We start from the raw sequence: 18,634 nt of genomic DNA, 5'->3' as shown, positions 1-18,634 counted from the left end.
AGTACATAGATTACATTGAAGGAAAAACAATTGAGGTACAACATTCTCTGAAATTTGACTTCGAACTGTGAGGCTCGGCCCATAAAGATTCTTCGATTTATTAGCATCATATTTCTATTATATATCCTTGTACAAATAGTGTTCATACTAAATCGGCCTTCTCCGCCTTTGATTGCCGCGCAATCTGGATACATTCGGATAAGTGAATTTTGGCAAAGGGCCAAGGGAATAGTTTTCGTGCAAGAGCACTCCGCAGTCTATCGATTTTACTTAAACCGTGGTGACCTTGTCCTCTGCCGTTTTGTACCAGTCGCAACATACTTGAATATCTGCAGAATGGCATATAGGACTAGTTGTAAAAGATTATTTAGAATAATCAATGTTTTGAAAAAAATCTATTAATCTTTCAAAAAATCTTAGAAGTATTTTTTATTTATTTAGTTTTGCAAACTCAGTAATAGTCCTATGCATGCCTATAAATTTAAAATATCAGATTTTGTTAAAGTAAGTATTTTATTGTGATCACAAACAACATCTAGTAAAAACTTCATCCATCCATCCAGCCAGGTCAACGTTCCAATATTTTTTATTTATTTCTGCGTTTTTTTATGTTTATGCGATGTTTACGAATTGTCTAATACTGAATTGTTGGCGATAATCCTATCTGTCCGTTTTTTATATCTTCACAATCGTTTCATTTAATGACAACAAAACAAAAAGCATCTATATTTAGATTTTGTTATTCTTTTCCCACGAATTTTGACGGGCGTGCCAATTTTAATGAGTCTGATATAAAGATAGAATTAGAAAGAGGTGTAAATGACTGGGTTTAGGTTGATAGGATGAATCATTTTATTGAAAAAAATTATTATTATACAGTTCTTGGTATGACCAAGAAAGTTGAAATAGTCTAATATTTAATATAACTTAAGTGGTAAACTCCACACTTAACTACATAAATTTTCACTCCAATTCTTCAAGTTTGTGCCAAACTCCATCGATCCCCGCACTTCTATACCATTATGATCTTGGAATCAGTTTCAAGGCAACATCCCCAATAGCCATATACATTTCATCCAAAACAGACTTTTGGAAATCGGTTATTTCCCCACATCGATATTAGCTCTAAGTGTGTTTTTACATCCGAAATTGCTCCGATTTCTCGAGTTGGCGACTTACCAAAAAACGATGTTGCGGAATTCAATTATAATAACATGATAAGTGGATATAGGGCAGATTGGGGCATAGATGTAAAAAAATGTGTAATCAATTAAATAAAAGTTTAATGAGTGAAATGACTATAAAGAAGAAGAATGCGGACTATTGACTCTAATATCAATATAGTCAATCTCGATTTTTGCGACTTTTATAACGATCTAGCTAGACCTCTAAATATCTTTTCCAAAATCGATTTGTTTTATTTTCATCGAATTCTGGACCAACAGCCAGGGGTCGAGCAGATCGACCTTGATGCAGTAGTGCTGTCGACGCGCAGTAATCGATATTCGCGATATAGTCAGTTCAGTATGTACTTGCGGAAAGCGCAATGCGACAAAGTTACAAAACACATATGGAGAAGCCCATCTTATAATTAGGAGGAAACAAATTAATGAGAAAATTGCGGAAATTAGATGGCATTTATTACTTTTTTATTGGATCTCCAAAACCGCTGCACTGCCTATCCAAAAAATTAATCAGTTCTTCATTTCGTCAATATAAATAACATGTTTTTTGAGACATCCAAATTGGATGCTCCGTTCTCCTAAAAACGGAATTGCCATTTTCAGCACTTTTTGCCCCTAATCTTCGAAACGCCTGGACCAGACTTTGCCAAAAACAAATCAGCACATCTCCCTATCAATAGGATTTGATTGATTCGATTCGGTTGATCCATGCGCCCGAAAACGTGGACGAAAAATTGTATCCATACATATACACACACATCCATTTTTTCGAAAATATGCCAAATGTTCAGAAACCTTCAAAACGTGAAGAAATGCCAAAAATTTCAATTTCGATTTTTGGACGATTACTATTACCTTTCTTACCCTACGAGATGTTAAAAATAAAAATATGCTATCCTCTGTCCGTTCTTTCAATATTAAGTGCCGACAAGTGTTTACTAATAATATCAACACACATTTCGCGAATTGTAACAGTTATAAATGATTGTCGAAATGAAGAAACAGAGTCAGTCCGAAATAAAAACAGAGGCGTCGAACGGCGCCCCACGCCTTCTATTTATATCACGGACGGTCATCGTTATATTTTATGGTGCTATCAATCTTATCAAGGCCGCTTTTTATGCTCGACTATGGCTTTTCTATGCTAATACTAAATGAAAGATTATGCTGGGAAATGGAAATGGAAAATTCGAACGCCCTACTGTTTTATTTCGCTCTGTTCATGAAACAATGATGAACGGAATCAATAGGCGGCAGAAGGTAATTGAAAATTCAGTAAACCAGGAGGTAAATACTGAAGGCTCTTGCAAACGGCGTTATGATCAAATTATATTTTGGTGCAACATATTTTTGAAGTAAAACTTCTTTAGGGTGTAAATCCGTACAAATGGAACAGAAGTCCGTTACACCCAAACTGTTCGTCATCCGCTCTCGATGAAATCATTTCAATGCGGGTCGATTGTGATTAGTCGTCGTGTATGTGAATAGAGATCTGTAGTTGTATGGGTACCGGCATCAACGTTGTATGCGTACCGATATCAACAAGGAAATTGGCATAGATAAATAAACATTTTAAAGTTACATCGTAGTACAAATCTTGGTTTAATGAAAAATGCCTAAATCAGAAGATGGATTAGAAATTATTTCTATATTATTGGTAGTTTCTATAAATCTTTGAAGTTATTAAAATCGAAAATATTTTTTAGGCAAGACAGATATTACAGCTGTTCAAAGATATGAAAATATATCGCCAGCGAAAAAGTAAAAAAAATACAACAAGTCAATGAATGTATGTTAATTTTAATTACATGAAATTCTTCAAATACAATAATTTGTGAAAACAATATTTGTTTAGGCGTTGTTTAACATAATCCACTATGTGAACGAATATTATAGAAGTTATTAATCAGCAATTACTTCATTTCTCTAATGAAGGTTCTTAAGTTAATTTTTTTATTTCAAAATTCTCAAATACCAAAAACACAATTCCTTAATATAATGATAATAATTGATTTTGTGATTTTTAATAAGTTTTAACAAACGGCATACTATCTAAACTAAACTGATTTTGAGATATGGTAAAAAGGGAGAAAGATGAAGTATGTTGGTTCGAACAAGTTTCCATTATTGCATTGAGTCAGCGCTCTACATTAACATGATCTGAAGACCGCAGAATCGAAAATAAGTTTTTTTGATCCCTCGCCTTTTTCGTGTGTGATTTGACTTTTTAAATAATACATCGTATTTGAGGTTCAAATTACCATTTAATTTACTTAATTTACTTTTCTCCAGCTAAGTGGTGAATTAACAAAATTATTGCTGATCAAAAAAATTACACAATCGTACCCAGTTTCTCCTACGATCTGTATAAGAAACATCTTTAGGGGATGCTGATCAAAATAAAAAATACACAACCGTACCCAGTCTCCCTTACGATCTGTATAAGAAATATCTTTAAGTTATATATAAATATACACAGTAAGAAAATCTAAACTAAAATCGGTTCAGTAATTTAGGAGTCAATTCCAGACAAACGTCGTGACCCATACTTTAATCATACATAACTATTCAGTGGAAAATAACTAATTACTTTAATTAATTAATTAAATTTACGAGAATAATCTGCATCAATCTAGTTAATTAAATGGCTAAGAGTACATGAACTAGTAGTCCAATTTCTTCTAATATTTCATTCGACACAAACAAAAATTTTCTCGAAAATAATTTAATTAAATCATGAAAGTTTATTCCATTTCAGTTGTTCATCACTCAATTCAAAAACATGTTTTTTTTGATAAATTATTATCCTGTTTTCGTGTTTTTCTCGATTTCTGAATTCTTGCCAAGGAGTGAATGTCAACAGAGGAACGCGAATAATAAAATATCGATATTACGTTTATGATAATTTGCAACCTTCTTTACGACAATCGTTAAACTCCAAAATATTTTGGCAAAAGCGCATTCCATTAGGCTCCGCCATGGAATTTACTAATATTATCGATTGCGCTGGATACTTATTATATTTTTCCTTTTCCAGTGTATGCGTTCTTATGCAAGATTCGAAGTATTAGCCGGTGCCTACACAATAACCTGCCCCGATGCCGAATGTCCAGCCAGAGGCGTCCAGCCTGGCACAGTTGTGCAGCCCACCAGCACTCTCACCCAGGACGAAATTAAAACATTGGCTGGCGAGAGGCTGCTGCAGAAAACACAATCAGTACAGACTGAACAGAGGTAAGAAGTTAGAAGATACAATTTAAAAATTATTTTATTATTGTTATTATTATTTATTTTTTAGAAATCGATATGGATCGTACGAGAACCTGGTGCCCTCGTGCAGGTTGCGAGACTGTTTGCTCGGTGGCTGCTCCAGATGGTACTACAGCTGCTGCAGGTGCTGCTTCAACAGCAGCAGGATCTAGTTTGGGGGCTGCTGCTCCCAGAAGACCTCCTGTGTGTGCTGTGCAATGTCCAACGTGCAGTGATGAATTCTGCTCCAGTTGTAAAAAACAGGTAAGAAATAATAATTACTTGAATACAAATTCCCTTTTTTACAAATTGGTTTTTATTAATTTATTTCTATTAGTGGCATCCAGGGCAAACTTGCGAGCAATATGCACTGACACTAGGAGCTGAAGAAGGATTTCCGTTACTTTTGGCAGGCCCTGGTGGCTCCGAGTTGATCAAAAGCTGTCCACTTTGTTCAGTGCCAATCGAGAAAGATGAAGGCTGTGCTCAAATGATGTGCAAGAGGTGTAAACATGTCTTCTGCTGGTACTGTCTTACTTCACTCGATGTAAGTAGTTTGAGATCATACACCTTATACGATCATGATCATGATCAATTAATACAATTACAGTCTGTAATTTTGCTTGGATTTTGTGTATATGAATTGTATCATTTTTCTTATTTTCAGGATGATTTTCTGTTACGCCACTACGACAAGGGGCCATGCAAAAACAAATTAGGACATTCTAGAGCTTCCGTAATCTGGCATAGAACACAGGTAATAATACTGATCATTCAGTTGTTTCTCCATTGAATAGTCGGAGTGGTAGAAATGTGTCAATTACACTTTTCAATTAATTTTTAGGTAATTGGAATATTCGCTGGCTTTGGCATTCTACTCTTAGTTGCTTCACCTCTTTTATTGCTAGCGGCACCTTGTATAGTTTGTTGTAAGTGCAGAGTGTGCAACGGAGCTGCAAGATTGGACCAGGAAGAAGGAGAAGATCAGGATGGACATGACGGAGATGATGATGGTTGAATTGATAATTTAATATAATGGTAAATGATATGCAGAATTTGAAAGAGATTTGAAAAACATCAGCAAGAATGTAAGGAAATTTTAGTTCAGAAAATCAGTCGGTCAATGAAGGTTAGTTAACCAGGATTAGATTGTTGAGAAATGAGAGGAATGTTTATTTTGAAATATCAGTACGTGATTAAAACAAGAACAAAAGAAAAGTAGTAGTTTGTACAAAGTAGTCTCCACAACAAAATTTTATAGGCGTTCTCACGATGTCATTAACTACCATCAATGTTAAGAAAATATAGTATTGTAATTGCTGAAACTTAACACCCAGGCATCATGTTTAGGTTTATCTATATTTTTGCCTTGAGAACAGGTTCTTCCAAATAATGTATAAAGTATGAATTTTTTGCATTAAATCATGTGTTATTAATAACATCAAAATGGACTAAAAATGCATATCAAGGCCTAATTTATTGTTTATTAGTGAAGTGATACTTAATATAATAATTCACAAAAACAATTTGACTTGTACTTATTAATCAACAATGTGATTTAAACGAGTGGTAAAAATGTGCTTCTATTATGACATTGAACTTAGAAAGAGTTTTTATTTTATATTTATAATATTTTTTATTTAAGTTGCATCTAAAATGAGTTGGCAGCGGTGATATTGATATTACTAAGTGATCACTAATGTTATTTTTAGTTTAGACTTATATAAAATATGGTCTATTGTGAAATGTGTTTGCTGAAGTAAAGGATAGAATGATATGTGATATATATTAATCGAAAAATTGTTGATATATATGTATATATATATATATATATATATATATATATATATAATAATAAATATTGACAATTTTACTTAAATATGCTAGTGATAATTAAAATTTATAATGGTCTGCGTTTGAATATATATATATATATATATATATATATATATATATATATATATATATATATGATTGTCTTTTTATATTTAATAAATAGAGCAGCCAATTTGTCGAATTTTATAAAATAATTTAATTAACAATACCTTATTTATACGTTTAGAAACTTGATAGGTGTCATCAATAAGTTGTTTTTATAAAATTTGTATTAACAAATATGAACTTTATAAATTTTTATAAATGTTAAAAATAAAGATTTATAAACCTATTCATTTATAAACTTATAAAACATAAAAAAATATTTATATGTACCTCATTTTTTATCAAACGTGATTTTTTTAAAAATATATTTGTTATTAATATTTTTTCAGTTCATCATTTATTTGATCAATTTATAAATTTCATTTCTATGTTTAATCATATTTATATTTATGAAATTTTATAAAGTTTATACTTTCATTTTTTATATTTTTTATTTTATTGTTAATTAAATTATAATTGGATAAATTTAGAGAAAATGTTTTATAGATATAATTTTCATTCATTATTTCATTTTAACAATCACTTTAACATAATTTTTTTATATATCTTATTATATTTTCGTGTTTTAGACTTTTTGTGTTAATTAAATTACAAAGTTAATTTTATAAAAAATGTTTTAACCTTTTCGTACTGTTTTTTTTTGAACTGCTAAATGATGACACACAACAAGTTTCTAAACGTATACATAAAAAATTGTTATCGATTAATTCATTTTTTGACTGGCAGCTTTGTATATATTTATATATATATATATATATATATATATATATATATATATATATATATACAATTTGTTTTTATTAAGCACGGCCTAACATATTCACTTATTTCATAAGTAAGTATATGAATAAATAATTGTAAATAATTTCTCTTAACTTATATTAAAATTTTGAATTTCTAACACTCTAGATAGACATCACAGATTTTTTTATTGATATTGAATTTAATTCTCGATAAAAAAAGGTTGTGATGCACAGGAAATAAATATACATATATATTTTTTTTATAGTTTATAGTTGTAATATATATACAATCATAATTAAATACACAATATTATATATGTTTACTATAGATACACGAATGGCATTGTTTGACTTAAACTTATAATGCACGATTGGGGATATATATATATATATATATATATATATATATATATATATATATTAAGTGGATGGATTATTATGTATGGTATGAGTGGCCTGACGTACAAAACAAAATTTGTTTCTGAATATTCTAAACACGAACAAATTGATTTTGTAAATTACAATCTAACATATGATTTATTATAGAAAAATTAAATTTTTATTTTGCATTGTTAGTGAAACCAAAACAAATGAGGGGATGTTCTGTTCATAAAATTTCATTCATATTTATAATTGACTTTCAATTTTTCAATGGCTATTGTTATAAAGTTAAATTTGTTTAATTAAACAATATAAATATATATATTAGGTTGTCAAATATCTCCCTTCCGCTTTTATATATATATATATATATATATATATATATATATATAAAAGCGGAAGGGAGATATTTGACAACCTAATATATATATATATATATATATATATGTTTATAATTCTAATATTGCTTTATTGGATTTTTACTCAAAATAAAAATTTAATTCTCCTATTACCATGATGGAATTGAATCAGTTGTGAATTATTCAGTGTGATGGTGTGTGTTGATGTTGTATATTTTTTATAAAGAAGATACTTAGTAAGCGAATTATATTATATATTAAATATAATGAATAATAATTAATTATATTATTATCATCAAAGTGTTTTTAGCTAACATAATTCTTTCCGGAGGGCAGATATTTTTATGCACACATTGTGTAGTCATTGTGACGAATGTAATAATATGATATTGAGTATTTTTAATATATTGAAACATTAAATATTTACTAAAAACTTAAAAGTTAAACCGTGTTTCATTATTAGGAATAATAGAAATATTTTTTGCATATTGCATATAGCATATTATAAGTGGGTTTTTGCCTTAAGATGAGTTGCATGAACAATGAGACTTCAAAACTGTAAATTATGAGTGATTTTTAAGTATATCGAGTTTTTTTAAAGCAATATAATTAAAGAACTTTCCGACATGTATAAATAATACAGTTAATCAATAAGAAATCAACATTCAAAGGCCATGTTACGTAGCGTTTTTCATACAAAATGGTACTAAAAACTGTCAAAATGCTATTTATTTACAGATAAAAGGCAACTTCACTCATATGTTATTATTACACAAAGATGCACATATGATAAGATTGTGCGTTTTCTAGGTTAGGTTATTTAACCATTTAACCAAGACAGTTTTTAGTACCATTTTATATGAAAAATACAGTATAACATAGCTTTGCCATAACATTTTACGGGAGAATCGGCAGAAACTGACTGACTTTTACCAAATCAGATATTAATATAAAAGGTTGTCCTAACCTGTCTCCAAATTGACCTTATCCCAATGCACAACAAAAAACTCGTTATCCCCTCTTGAATAAATATTTTTTCCTTACGTCTTATCTATTTCATTTAAATAAAGTTCAACACAAGGCCGTCCTCTTTCTAATAATTGAAGATATAATAGAACCATCCATGTCACACCTAAAATTTCTAATATTTCATTTAAATTTCTTTGTGTTAATTTAATTTTATACTAGACATGGATAAATGAATTAAGTGAAAAAATGAGTTAGAATGTATAGTAAACATATTTTCATCTTCTTTTTTGTACTAACTTTTACTTTTTTGTTTACTTGCGCCCAACTTCTCTGCAATGTTTAATTTTGAAATTTTTTTCTTATATTTTATATATTTTAATTTGATAACATTTTCATGATTTTTTACGGATTTATACTTTTAATTATATTAATAATAATTAGTTCTATTATCAATAACTAGAATATATTAACTAAATTTCAAATAATTATTTTCATAAAATGTTGTTTGCGTGAATTTGGTTTAAAAATATTTTCCGTTATAGCAACACCATGCGCCTAATAAATAACAATGATGGCTTCTTTTGTGTTTGCGGGTTTTTAAATTTGAAATTGCTTATATTATGGAAATTATCGAGGCAATTTTTTTAAATTAGTGTGTTTAGTAATAGATAGTGATATCAAAATTATTACTCGATGCATATCTGTTTTGAAGATTGCGTGTGGAAGTAGTAACAACAATTTAAAGTGCTCTGATGACAGTGGCGAACTTTTAACAGGTATTTCAAATTTGATATTATAAATATATATATATATATATATATATATATATATATATATATATATCATAAATGTTTCTGAAATTATGGTCATGAATTAATTTTGTTAATCAATTTTTGGAAAATGTTTTTTTCATTTTATTAATTTTATACAGAAGAGAGTGTACGGCTATTTCTAGATAATAATAACATTTCTTATATTTAAAAAAAATATTATTAGATAAATTATGAAATCTAAGTTAACTAAGGCCATATGGCCATATTACATAGTCAAAATTATTGCTTTATATTTCATTGTTAATTTCTATTTTGTCTCTGTACAAATCGTTATCAATCCCGTTATCTTTTAAGTACGTCATAATTTCTTAACAGTTGTTTTTTGCAATCGATAATTCACCGCAAATGAATTATTAATACATATATGGGTCATACAAATATTTAACAGTAAATACAACCACAACAAAAATATTTTTGAATTCACAGTTACGCATTTTGGTATATACATTTTTAACTTCCCGTAGGGTAAGTTATTGTAATGGGCCGAAAATCGGAATTGAAATTTTTTACATTTCTCGACGTTTTGAAGGTTTCTGAACGTTTTGGCATACCTCAGAAAAAATGGATGTGTGTGTGTGTGTGTGTGTGTGTGTATGTATGTGTGGATACAAATTTCCAGTCACGTTTCAGGGCGCACGGATCAACCGATTTGAATGGTTTAAAAAACATTCGATTCCTATTGATAGGGAAAAGAGCTGATTAGTTTTTGGCAAAGGCAGGTCCAGCCGTTTCGGAGATACGGAGCAAAGAGTGCAGAAAATAGAAATCGAATTTTTGAGAGAACGGAGTATCCGATTTGAATGATCTAAAAAACATTCAATTTTGGCAAAGGCAGGCCCAGCCATTTTGAAGATACGGAGCTAAATATGTAAAAAATGGCAGTTTTTGAGAAAACTAAGCGTCCGATTCAAATGATTCAAAGAACTTTCTGCTTGTCTTAACAAAATAATAGATTTTGGAAAAAAAATTTTGTTCCTTTTTTTTTTTTTTTTTTTTTTTTTTTTTTTTTTTTTTTTTTTTAGTTTTTTGTATATCGAAAATATTTCAGATTTTATTTTCAATTCTGACTATAGTTCTAATATACTTTACAAATAATTTCAACTCTGTGCAATTCAGTTTATATAATTCTTATAAATATTAAACAATGTTACAATATTTATAATAATCTATTTGAAAACATTCAGTATTCCTCGAACATTTTGTTACGGTGCGGGAAGTTCCAGCAATTTGCCTTAAGGCACGATGCCATAATTGCCTCAAGACAGAATTCCACTTACAGCTAGTTTTAACTTAAAATTGACTAAGAAAATGTAAAAAATATGATGAAATGTATATATCAATTTTTACACATTATAATGTTTCATTAAAATTATCCAATAAATCTGATGAATAAATAATTAATTTATAAATCAATAATTCAATTCCGGTAGCATGTTTGATATAATCTGAAATGATCTGAAGTTCGCCCATAACGTACCAACATAAAAATAAGAAATATAAGTTTAAATTGAATTGATGAATTGATATTTTAAATTATGCAAATTTGTTAATTTCATCAAATAATAATCTCTAGTTACGCTACTGTTTAAATCTATTACAATATTTATTATCCATAAGAGTGGGGCGTAGAAATCTTGTTAATAACACTTGTCATTTTCTTCAGTTCAGTAGAGAACAGCATGAGTTCCGTTCCGGCAGTACGAATTTCTTTGAATAAATGTTGTTTTCCTTCAAAATAAGTGACAGTAATAGTCGAGATAAGAGATTGTTTACAAAATGTGATTTTAGTTATGATATTGCATTCGTTTTAGATAATGTTGATAATCGATATTTCGCAGTTCTCGTGGTTGTTTTGAAAATTTTACAAGTGCGGATTGTTATATAAGATTTAGTTTACATATTTGGTGCAGCTATGATAATGAATAATATATTGCAGTTATGATAATTAATAATAATGATGTAGCTATGACAATAAATTTTGTTATTATTTTTAAAAGCTAATATTCAGATGAACAAAATTTGTCAACAAAATCAACCGAAAAGTTGAATTAAACGATCACGAAAGTTGAATTTGAATCACTTAATTTTTTTGTGGTAGTAAATTAAATCTATAGTAAATTAAAATGTTATACTCTTAAGCTTTCAATTGCGTTAAAAAAAGTTGCAAGTTTTATAATTGGCTCTATTTGGTAGTTAAATTTCTTGTTTTCTAATATATTTAGTTTTTTTTTATAAATTCTGTCTTTAAGAGTCACATAAATATTGTATAAATATTGTTACAATAGACAATTCAAGTTTATCTTTACAAAATTGCAAATAAATATATATACAATATTTTTATAGATATTCATAAATGTGATGAAAAATAATTGTGATAAATAAATAGGTGTGATATATAAAACAAATAATATTGATATTCTATTATAAGAAAATTTATTATTTATAAATAAAATTTTGATATTTTATTAAAAGAAAATTTATTATTTATAAATAAAAATTTAACACAAAGTAATATTCAAAATTAAATGTGATAAAATGACTGAGTATCAGGATGTTTTTACCGAAAAGGAACTTAAAGATATTGAGAAAGAATTTATAAGACTGAAAGGTAAATAAAATTAAATGCAAAATAGGAAATATATAAAAATTCAATCAAAAATCTATTTGTACAAATTACCGAAAAATTATACAAATGGTGGTAATAATTAAATAATATACTCAAAACATATTTCGAGGTTTGATATCGATAATTTTGTAGTTTTGTAAATTTCATCATATATTATGTAAATTCTTAATTAGAATTTGTAATAAAAATTTGATTTTCACGTTTAGTTTGTAATTTGAAAACGTAACAGAAACGAAATAGTCCTTTACATTCTTGAGACAATAGGTTAGACATCTTTCAAGTTACGTAACCGCCACGTTCGACTTTACATCTGTTACGCTATATAAACGTTTTAATTACGTTTTGTAGTTTACTTGGCATATAGTAGTAAAAATTGATGGATATTTTTAGGGGAGCATTATTTGGACCATGCTGGCAGTGGTCTCTATGCAGAATCTCAAATTTCTGAAATTTTCAAGGAGCTGTCGCAGAATTTGTATTCGAATCCACATACGAGCAAACATGTCGGCGATTGCATTGAGCAAATAAGATACAGGTTTGGCAAATAATAAGATAAACTATATTATATACATATATGTATATTTATCTTGTGATGTCTATCTATTTTTATTTCTTCAGGATATTGAAGCATTTCAATACTGATTCAAATGAATACAGTGTAGTATTTACATCAGGAGCTACTGCTGCACTTAAATTAGCTGTCGAATGTTTTGACTTCAAAAAAAGTAATTTTATCAAACAAAAAAATAGAACTTGCAATAAAAATCAAACAAATGCAGAAAACAGTTTGATTCAAAATATCAATATTGGGAAAGAAAATAATAACACAGACGTATTTGATCAAGAAACGACATTGGATCATGATGATACAAATTGTTCTAAATTTGTTAATAATAAATTTAATATCAATTCAAATATTTCAAATCAAAATGTACAACCGTTTTCTGGGACATTCGCCTATCTTCAAGATTGTCATACATCAGCGTTGGGTCTGCGTGAAGTTGCAGCTTGTACAAAAAATGCAAAAATCAAATGCGTTTCAAGAGAAGATTTTTTGAAAAAGGATAATTTTGAATATTTCGAGACAATTGGATCAGAGGACAATAATTTGTTTGTATATCCAGCACAATGCAATTTCAGGTAATTAAAAAATAGTAATAGATGAAAACAAAATTGAGCAAAATGGAGGTTATAAATGTCAACTGTTAAACTGTCAAACATTTTTCAAATATTTTCTGGTATTAATGTAATTACTGATTTATGACTTTAATAATCAGATTTCCTAAAAGTTTTAGATAAAAGCAACATTAATTTATCTTTTATTCCTTAGTGGTTATAAGTATCCCCTCGATCTACATATACCGCCCAATTGGTACATATTACTAGACGCCGCAAGCTATGTTGCCAACAGTCACCTAGATTTGGCCAAAACAAAACCGAATTTTGTCGCAATTTCTTTTTACAAAATATTCGGATACCCCACGGGTCTAGGAGCTTTGCTAGTACGAAAAGACTCCGCTGATTTACTAGGAGATAAAAGATACTTCGGAGGGGGCACCGTTGAAATAGCTTTGAGCGGCTGCAGGTTCCACAAAACGAGGAAAGATATAAGTGAACGGTGAGATAATGGATTAAAAATATTGAATAAAAGTGATATTAATTTTTATTTAAGGTTAGAAGACGGTACAGTGTCTTTTCTTTCAATACTTTCCTTAAGACATGGATTTGATGTCTTGGAGCGCCTGGTGCCACCTACCAGAAATTGTCAAACAATGCAAAGAATTTCTGGACATACTTTTGGTTTAGCAAGATATGCTTATCAAGAATTAAGCAGATTATGTCATTTAAATCTTAAACCTGCGGTCAAGATTTATAAGGATACTGATTATGAAGCCGTTGAAAAACAAGGAGGGGTTGTTAATTTTAATGTTTTGGGTTCAGATGGGAGCTATATTGGTTTTGCAGAGGTAAGGAGATTTTTGAGACCAATATTGGTCAGACAAATATTGGCAATAATTACCAATAATCTGTTTCAAGGTAGAACATATGGCAAGTTTGTATAACATTCACCTAAGAACTGGTTGCTTTTGCAATCCTGGTGCATGCCAAAGGCATCTTCAACTTACTGATGATGAACTGAGAAAACACCATTTGGTAAATACTTATGAAATATACGTAATATATACGTAATATTTCTGAATGATATTACTTGCTTAAAATTTAACGATACTAAGAATATTTGTTTTAGATATAACAAAGCTGAAGTCGATTATTGGCCTATTAATTTTTTTATCTATTTATTAGGCTGGTCATGTTTGTGGAGATGAAAACGACCTCATTGACGGCATTCCGACGGGTTCAGTACGTATTTCATTTGGTTACTATTCTACAAAAAGGGATGTGGACGCTTTGATACAGATGATAAAAACTTGCTACATCGATACCTGTCTTAAAAATAATGAATTGGAAATTAATCTGGATACAAAATTAAATAAGTCGAGGAATATTGCATCAGAATTAATTGAACGACCTGCAAAGTGCATGGATGCTTTACAGAAATCTTTGGAAATTGATAAATTACAAGCTGATATTGATGTTATTAAAAGTTATGATAAAAATATACCAAGGCAAAATATGTTGGCAAATTTACTATCACATGGTGCAAGTTTGTTAACATATACTAAGAATTTTATAAAGACTCCAAAACCAAAGTTAAATGAGGTGGATTGCAATCCAAGCCAAAATGTTGCCAAAAAATATATGAATCAAGAAGAAGATATTACACTATCAAATTCCCAAATGGAAACAATAACAAATGTCACCAATAAGTATTTAAACACTAGTGGTAAGAATTTTAATGGTAAAACGACAACAAAAATGTATCCTATACAAACCAATAATGATGTAAAAAATATTTTTATTACCAATTCTTCTGATACAAGTACAAGCCAGCTAAACCTTGATATCAGTATCAACCAACAAAAATCTACTTCTCTCCATTTCTATGAGCCAAGTTTAACAAAAAATGTGGTTCCATCTCCACCACGTTTGCAAAGTATTTGTGTGTACCCAGTAAAATCTTGTGGAGCCTATAAAGTTACCGATTCTTGGCCAGTTGGCCCCAAAGGATTATTGTACGATAGGGAATGGATGGTGGTTTTGCCCTCAGGAGCAGCTTTGACACAAAAACATGATCCTGGACTTTGTAAAATAAGGCCTAGAGTAGATCTGGAGCGAGGTGTACTTGTCTTAAGTTTTTCAGGTAGGTAAATAGATATAATAGTAATAATATATTCTTTAATAACAATTATATCTTATCAGGTTTGGAAGATATATCTGTACCACTTGCTGAGTCTAAAACAAATCTTTTTGCTTCGACCAAATTATGTAGCAACCCTTCTGGTAGCACCAGCAGGGTTTGTGGGGATGCTGTGGGTGCTTCGGACTGCGGAGACGAAGTTGCCCTTTGGTTAGAAAGTGCTTTGGGGCGTCAGGGTGTGAGACTCGTTAGGCAATGTGAAAAACGATCTAAAGCTAATGGTAAAATACACATATTTATTATAATTAACCAGTGCTGTTTGTACATTTTTTAATTATTTTTAGATAAACAAATATCTTTGGTAAACCGTGCGCAATATTTGTTGATCAATAGCACCAGCGTCCAGTGGCTTTTGGACAGATCCAGATCTCAGAATTTAACAAATGATTGCTTGGATGATCTTGAAAATTATCTAGATAGATTTCGTGCAAATTTGATTGTATCTGCTCCAAGCCCTTTGGAAGAGAATAATTGGAAATGTTTGGAGACTGAAGGAAGTTTTAAATTAAAGGTAACAATTGCAGAAACTTATTTTCAGATCATCTTTTTATAGATAATCTATTGATCATCTGAATGACTTGCTTTATTGATCATCTGAATGATTTTACTGCAGGATTTCTATGTAGAATATTGCTTTACTTTCTACATGAAAAATATTTTCTTTTTTCAGTATAAGATCATTTGCTTAATACTGTATTTTCTAATAATATTTCATTCATTTATTTATAAAAATGCAGTTCATTCCATTACTGCTATTTTTGATTCCATTTAATTAAATTTTAATCTATCGTCTTTATTTTTAGGTTGATGGTCCCTGTTCGAGATGCCAAATAATTTGCATAGACCAAAAAACTGGCCAAAAATCACCAGAACCACTTCGAGTCATATCAAATGAATTTCATGGAAAAAGAACTTTTGGCGTTTATCTATCAGCTGAAGATAACGTTTCGAATAAACAATATGGCATCATCAGATGCGGAGAAATTATAACTCAAACTGATGGGATAGATTGACCAGAAAATTAAGAGATAGATATCAATTAAAATAAGGGAATCATGTTTTGTGAACAAGTAACATAGAATTTAACAATTTGAGCACTGTCTGTTTTGATTGGAGGGTCAAAAATGAAAAATTGATGATTTTAGAGAAGTTGAAGGTCATGAATTTGTATTATGATGATTATATTTTAAGTAATTCTTAGCTGGAAAAGTAACTATCATGCATCGGTTTGAAGAATTTTGATATAAAATAAACAACAAATTTAATATATCAATGCTTAAAGTAAATTTGAAGTATTCGATTGTAGCAAAAACCTTAAATGCAATTTCTTAATGTTACATTTAAGCATTTGACAGTTGCAAACGGTCAAATCAAAACATTCATAAAAATACAAAGCAAGTATGTATTGCTAGTACTAAATATTAATCTCACTTACCATCTTACCAAGTATATAAAATCACAAACACTTACAAATTATAATACATTTATAGTACTTGTTTTCACAAATCACAACATTAATCTGTCACAACAGTTTAAACAGTTACGCCATTTTGAGGGAGTGCAAACTTGAAGAACTAAGGATATGACAGTTGCGGAGTAGGAAAAAATATAAAATATTTAAAATAATTTAATAAAAATTATATAATAGCTATATAATTTTTGTCAGGTATATCTTAAATACTATGCTATTAAATACTATCAAGTAAATTGATAATTAATTTATTTATTAATATTTTGATACTGAATTGATCAGGGGCGTAACGTGCCTTGGCGGGGCTCCGTATCAAAATCGGTTTGGGGGGCCCCCTAAAGATTTTTCATAATTCAAAGAAACATAAAAAGATTAATAAATTCATTTAATAAAATTAAAAGAACATTTATTTATCAAATTTTCAAATATACGTCGAATATTATTTTTAATATTTTACAAGTAACTATAATTAAATATTCACTCTCCTTGCCTTTTTATCAGCAAACTGATTTATTAAGTCATTTATAGCTGATGATGTTTTTATTTTTTCTAATGTTTCTGCCTCTATGGACAATAGAGACATGTCTGATAGACGTTCCTGTTTTATTGATGTTCTGAGGTAATTTTTGATTAATTTTAATTTTGAAAAACTCCTTTCAGCAGTTGCGGTTGTAACTGGAAGGGTCAAGAATAAAATGCAAGCTGTTATTACATCCGGAAAACTGGATGCAATACTATTACATTTTGTTAATAATAATTCAGCGAGTTCTTTAATGGAATGAATATTTTCGATTTCTAATTTTAAGCATGCTTTTAGATTATCAATTGATCGCAAAGATTACCTGATAGATCTTTGCAGTATTTTGTCGTCAGTTTTCCGGAAGCAATTATTATTTCTTCATTTGAAGAAGACATGAGTTTTTCCGGTTGCAATATTCACGTCACAAAGGTTTTGAAACCTTTGTTTTGTTTGAGAAATTAAAATATCTAAACAGCAATAGTACACGTTTACTTTAAAATATGATTCAGGGTCTAAAATTCTCTTGTCTTGTGATAACTCATCGAAAAATCGCTTTGTTATCTTCCGCCTCTTGTTTTTAAAAATTGTTTTTATATTTCAATTCTTTGCTAAATCCTTAGTATTCCTTAACAAAATAAGGAATGAATTTTTATGCCTCAATTCGCGCAGACTCTTTAAAAGATTTCCTAATAGTATGCTAGTTCGTTGTAAGTCATTACTCACATCCTGTAGAGCTTTCGAAATTGGATTAATAATTTGAAACAATAAAGAAAAAAATGTTACGAGCACTAAAATATCATAGCTTTCTAAAAGGTTAATTAAATTCTTACATTCTTCACGTTCATCTTTTTTTTAGAAATTAAATTTAATTTATACAGAATTTTTACTATTAATAAATAGTTTTTGCTTATTGCTAATAAGGCGTCGTTCCTTGAAAACCATCTGGTAGGGCATACCCTTTTAAGTGTTACTAAATATTCCTCGGAAGAATCTTGATTTAGCATTGACCAGCGTTATTGTATGCTATTGCCAAAAAACG

At 29.3% G+C, this 18,634-nt stretch overlaps 2 protein-coding genes across 2 annotated transcripts; both read left to right on the top strand.

The window, feature by feature from the left end:
• Positions 1 to 2,348: 2,348 nt before the first annotated feature.
• LOC113386575 (probable E3 ubiquitin-protein ligase RNF144A) lies at positions 2,349 to 5,451 on the top strand. The gene is made up of 6 exons (XM_026624349.1): positions 2,349 to 2,444; positions 4,222 to 4,372; positions 4,483 to 4,697; positions 4,771 to 4,980; positions 5,101 to 5,190; positions 5,278 to 5,451. Exons 1-6 carry the CDS (start codon positions 2,349 to 2,351, stop codon positions 5,449 to 5,451), a joined length of 936 nt encoding a protein of 311 aa, XP_026480134.1.
• Positions 5,452 to 12,194: 6,743 nt separating this feature from the next.
• Positions 12,195 to 16,667, top strand: LOC113386574 (molybdenum cofactor sulfurase 3). The gene is made up of 11 exons (XM_026624348.1): positions 12,195 to 12,267; positions 12,676 to 12,820; positions 12,904 to 13,018; positions 13,217 to 13,425; positions 13,616 to 13,903; positions 13,958 to 14,252; positions 14,323 to 14,439; positions 14,590 to 15,547; positions 15,607 to 15,825; positions 15,889 to 16,115; positions 16,408 to 16,667. Exons 1-11 carry the CDS (start codon positions 12,195 to 12,197, stop codon positions 16,615 to 16,617), a joined length of 2,856 nt encoding a protein of 951 aa, XP_026480133.1. The 3' UTR covers positions 16,618 to 16,667.
• The last annotated feature ends 1,967 nt before the right edge of the window (positions 16,668 to 18,634 follow it).

Source organism: Ctenocephalides felis, unplaced genomic scaffold, assembly GCF_003426905.1.
Source record: "Ctenocephalides felis isolate EL2017-DRISC unplaced genomic scaffold, ASM342690v1 CF-g0.4_SCAFFOLD_03571, whole genome shotgun sequence".
Taxonomy (NCBI): Eukaryota; Metazoa; Arthropoda; class Insecta; order Siphonaptera; family Pulicidae; genus Ctenocephalides; species Ctenocephalides felis.
The sequence above is the reverse complement of the archived record's forward strand: the minus strand, read 5'-3'. Positions and strand labels throughout refer to the sequence as shown.

Excerpts from the sequence above, each read along its gene's own strand:
- LOC113386574 (XM_026624348.1), top strand. The coding sequence starts at position 12,195 with ATGACTGAGTATCAGGATGTTTTTACCGAAAAGGAACTTAAAGATATT. Across the intron at positions 14,253-14,322 it reads GCTATATTGGTTTTGCAGAG|GTAGAACATATGGCAAGTTT; the intron begins GTAAGGAGATTT and ends ATCTGTTTCAAG. Across the intron at positions 14,440-14,589 it reads AACTGAGAAAACACCATTTG|GCTGGTCATGTTTGTGGAGA; the intron begins GTAAATACTTAT and ends TCTATTTATTAG.
- LOC113386575 (XM_026624349.1), top strand. The coding sequence starts at position 2,349 with ATGCTGGGAAATGGAAATGGAAAATTCGAACGCCCTACTGTTTTATTT. Across the intron at positions 2,445-4,221 it reads GAATCAATAGGCGGCAGAAG|TGTATGCGTTCTTATGCAAG; the intron begins GTAATTGAAAAT and ends TTCCTTTTCCAG. Across the intron at positions 4,373-4,482 it reads CGAAATTAAAACATTGGCTG|AAATCGATATGGATCGTACG; the intron begins GCGAGAGGCTGC and ends TTTATTTTTTAG.